A 4,737-nucleotide genomic window follows, 5' to 3' on the forward strand; every position below is an offset into this window, starting at 1 on the left:
GTAGTAGAGTCAGATACATTAGGGACATTTAAGTGACTTTTGGATAGGCACATGGAAGATAGTACAATGAAGGGTATGTAGGTTCGTCTGATCTTAGAATAGGATAAAATGCTAACATAATATCGAGGGACAAAGGGCTTGAACTGTGCTGTACACCCTTCCCCCCCCACCCCCCCGACCTATCACCTTCATCCCCTCCCCCACTCACCTATCGTACTCTATGCTACTTTCTCCCCACCCCCACCCTCCTCTCACTTATCTCTCCACCCTCCAGGCTCTCTGTTCTTATTCCTGATGAAGGGCTTTTGCCCGAAACATGGATTTTACTGCTCCTCGGATGCTGCCTGAACTGCTGTGCTCTTCCAGCACCACTAATCCAGAAACGTTTCCAGCATCTGCAGTCATTGTTTTTACCTGTACTGCTCTATGCCACTTTCTTTCATTAAGTTATTCTGTTTTGACACAAAGATTGGCTTTGAAGGTGTATGCTTAATGATCAACTGGTTAGTCGCTAGGTAATGGATTTTCCCTTTGCTTCTAATCATTCAGTTAACAAGAACAAAAATACCAGTACTTGCATATAGATACAGAGCTTACAATGTTCCAGGACAAGTTTCTGACCAGTAAATCTTAGATTATAAATGGGGATATATACAAACAAAGCTATTGTTGGTCATACATATGAAAACATTTTATTATACATAATGAAATCTAAACAAAAATGTTACTTCATTTTATAGCTGCAAAATCAGAATGTACTGATCATTGTTCCAGAAACTGCCATATCAACTCAACCTAATTTCATTGTGAAGAATCTGCTAATTGTGTCCATCTCAATATTAATTTCAACGGAGAACTGGCAATTGTCATCTTCTTGCTTTGGTGTATAAGTTAACGAAGTGGTGAAACCTACACCACTTTCAAATGGTTTGTTTTCAATGCAGTTGGTTTCTTTAAAAGGGTAAATATATTTGTACCAGGTGATGCAACAGTCTTCTAAAGCATATCCTGTAACAGTGCAGGAAATTGTTACAGGTTGGCCAACTTTAGGAGCTGGTGTTCGGCAAGTTATCGGTGATATCTCGGTTTTATCTATTGGAATAAAAACTGAAATAAATAAAACTCTTAATAATGTAACAAAGATATCGATTTTATTTTAATTATGAAAAGGAACGCAACAATATTCAGTAGTTCTAGTAGCACTGTGCACTCCAACATTAGGGGTCTTTTGATTTTTCATCCCAACTTCTGCCATTCTACAAATGCTAAGCTACTTTACCAAGAGTCAGCACTGCTGCTGCAATAATTATGTGCCTTAATGTTCAAGATGAAAATAAAAACCATGAAAGTAACGAGAGAACATCTAGTTATCTTCTGTCCCAAAGTAGAAGACATGGAGTTCAAGGAAGAATGAAGATGGAGTCAGAGATGACAAAAAGAAACAAACATATTCAATAATCAATATGTAAGAAGGAATTCTGTTCTTCAAACTGGGAAAAATTGAGTGTGAGATTAAAATGTTATTAACCTCATGTTAGAAAAATAGTTAAAAGCGACTTCATTCGAATTTACACATATGGGCAAAAAGCATGTGTTGCAAATCAAAATGGCCATGTTTCCAACATGAGAAATCTTCCCTAATTATGGTACACTTTGGGAATGGACAAAAAGAGAGCTGCAGAAGATACAGAGGACAGTTAGCATGAAATCATCTATTAAGCACAAAGTCACTCCATGCCACAAAATACTTTCGTCACTTTCAAGTCAGTGAGATCCAAGAAGTAGCTGTGAATGTATTATTTACCACATAACAATAGCTTCCACTAATTGTATTAAAGTCTATAAATCTGGAGAAAGTGTCAGTAGTCAGTTAAGATTAGATTACTTATAGTATGGAAACAGGCCCTTCAGCCCAACAAGTCCACACCGACCCACCGAAGCGCAACCCACCCAGACCCATTCCCCTACATTTATCCCTTCACCTAACACTACGGGCAATTTAGCATGGCCAATTCACCTAAACTGCACATTTTTGGACTGTGGGAGGAAACCCACGCAGACACGGGGTGAATGTGCAAACTCCACACAGTCAGTCGCCTGAGGCAGGAATTGAACCCGGGTCTCTGGCACTGTGAGGCAGCAGTGAAATATACCGCTTCAATCTGAAGATAGCGACATAGATTTCGATGAAATTATTTGAGATCTTACAGACAGCAAGTTAGAAGGATTTTTGTCACAAAGAAATTGTCAATGTCTTCTTATTGTACATTTTATTAATCTTCAGTGAAGCACAACACGAGATTCATATTACTCTCTGTTTAAACAGACATAGGTACCATTTTAAATAATATTTTTCTTTTCTTTGTATAGAGAAAAGAATCACACCTTTAAGTGTGATTCCGGTGCATCCAGATTTACACTGAAACAACCAGCACTCCTCTCTCTTGTAAGCACCAGAGCAGAGACATCCATCAGAGACTGCATGTGAGGGGAGTGCACTGGGTAATACACAGGTCACTTGTGCAGTGAAAGAAGTTACTGACATAAGGATCAGAATTCCTTGATACTTTGCTCAAAACCAAAATAATATAGCAGTTCAGCCTTCAATTGTTTGAGATATAAGACAAATTCAGAATTGTGCAGATGATGGGTACACTGGAGGAGTCCTTATATGCACCGTAGCCCATCTTGAAATATTGAGAGTTGGGTCAACATACTAGAGACCATGGCAGCAAAGAGCAGTTCCTTCACTGTTGCTTAGTTTGCTGCAATACTGGTGTTGTGTATCAGACTGGAGAAGGATTTGCCATGCAATTTTATTCCTCTCACTATTAATATTGACTACTTTCTTGCAGACAAATGGCCATGTACAACCAAGAGCCTTTTCAGTACCATGACCATGATAGTTAAAAAGGGTGGCAAGACATGCACATTTCCTGCAAGCCAATGAGATGCCAGAACAAAGAGATACGGAATACAGGACTAAAGCAGGCAGTCTACAGCAGGTCACCTATGGATTCACTGCCTTCGTGATAATTTAAACTGCATTTACTTCAATGCAAGAGGCCTGACTGATAAAGCAGATGAACTCGGGGCATGGTTGGGAAAATGGCACTGGGATATTGTAGCTATTACAGATAAGTATGTCAGGGATGGACAGGACTGGTTGCTTAATGTTCTAGGGTATAGATGCTATACAAAGGATAGAAAGGGAGGCAAGTGATGAGAGGAGAGGATGTGTTTGATTAAGGATAACATTACGGCTGTACTTCGGGAGGATATTCATGGGAGAATTTTCAGTGAATTTATATGGGTGAAACTTAAAAATAAGAAAGGATGATCACCTTATTAGGTGATTCTCCCCCCATTTCTCCCCTACCACAGTCATCAGGGAATTGAGAAACAAATATGTAGGGAGATCTCAGATACCTGTATAAATAATAACATAGAACATAGAACAATACAGCGCAGAACAGGTCCTTCGGCACTCGATGTTGAGCCAACCTGTGAACTAATCTAAGCCCATCACCCGACACTATCTCATCAACATCTATATGCTTATCCAAGGACTGTTTAAATGCGCCTAATGTGGCTAGGTTAACTACATTGGCAGGCAACCTGCCTCTGACATCTGTGAGTGGTGGAGACAATTACAATTTCAACATATAAGAAGCATCTGGATGGGTACATGGTTGGGAGGGTTTCGAGGGATACTGACCATACGCTGGCAAATGGGGCTAGGTCAGATTGGGAAGTCTGGACAAGTTGGACTGAGGGGTCTGTTTCCATGCTGTATGACTCTTATAAATAGCTCACATAGCCTAAGATGCAGATTTTGATCAAAACATTGGTGGCATTAAAGTTCTTTGCTATTCCTTCTCATCCTTGGCTAAATGTCGAAAGGGTCATTACTTCCGCCGGTGAGTAGATGTTATTGGTTTTCCACTATAGTGTCACTAATCTGACTTCCTCTCTTGTAGAATTCTTACTCGATTAGAAATCCCTATTGTATGCTGTCTAATGTGTAGATCCATGGCAAATTATAGAGAATTAAGCATTAGGAACAGCAAAATAAATCTATCCAAAATTGTAAAAGTAATTTGGATAGGATAAAAGGCCAGCAATGACATTGAGGGCCGAAGGGACTGCACTGTGCTGTACTGTTCTAATGTTCTTAAAAGTAACAATATCTGTGTTTGGCATTTTTGTTCTTTTCACAGCAGCTACCAACCTGAGGTAGTCAAGAGTATTTTGGATACACATACAGCTGTGTGTAACTAAGGCAGTGATAATGATAACTGGGATGCTGGATGGAACCACATTAACACTGCTTCATTTTAAAGGATCACCCATTACATCACCCTAACAGCCAGAAATGAAGGCAGCATCTCTTCTCTACCCAAAATGGTATATCTACATCATTGCGTGTGTCGTCTGAAATACCACACTGACATCACTATGGATTACAACCAAACATGTATGAAGCAAAAACTCTCAAGATGGATACTTTACCTGCACCAATCGATCCATTTACTTGAGCAGAGGTTGTACTCTTAACACCTGAACACAGAAAGACTTAGTTAAATTCAACATTAGTTAAATAAAGTTCATCCTTAGAATATTCAAGTATTAAGTAACTCTTCTAATAGTTTTGAGCTAGAGAAATGATTGCTGGACATCTTGCTGAGATATTTGTATCATCAACAGTCACAGGTGAGGTGTCGGAAGACTGGAGGT

At 39.4% G+C, this 4,737-nt stretch overlaps 1 protein-coding gene across 4 annotated transcripts in view; it reads right to left on the minus strand.

The window, feature by feature from the left end:
- Nucleotides 1-321: 321 nt before the first annotated feature.
- The window catches only part of LOC122557766, a 44,065-nt gene continuing 39,649 nt past the window's right edge, over nt 322-4,737 (minus strand). For 2 of the 4 annotated variants that reach the window (XM_043705733.1, XM_043705731.1), the window contains 2 exons: nt 4,513-4,560; nt 322-1,092 (listed from right to left, as the gene is read on the minus strand). In XM_043705733.1, coding sequence (XP_043561668.1) covers nt 791-1,092; nt 4,513-4,560 — 350 coding nt within the window. In that variant the 3' untranslated portion in view covers nt 322-790. Of the gene's footprint in view, nt 1,108-4,512; nt 4,561-4,737 lie in introns of all 4 variants that reach the window. The other 2 variants (XM_043705732.1, XM_043705729.1) reach the window with 1 other exon arrangement.

This window comes from Chiloscyllium plagiosum, chromosome 16 (assembly GCF_004010195.1).
Source record: "Chiloscyllium plagiosum isolate BGI_BamShark_2017 chromosome 16, ASM401019v2, whole genome shotgun sequence".
Classification (NCBI taxonomy): Eukaryota; Metazoa; Chordata; class Chondrichthyes; order Orectolobiformes; family Hemiscylliidae; genus Chiloscyllium; species Chiloscyllium plagiosum.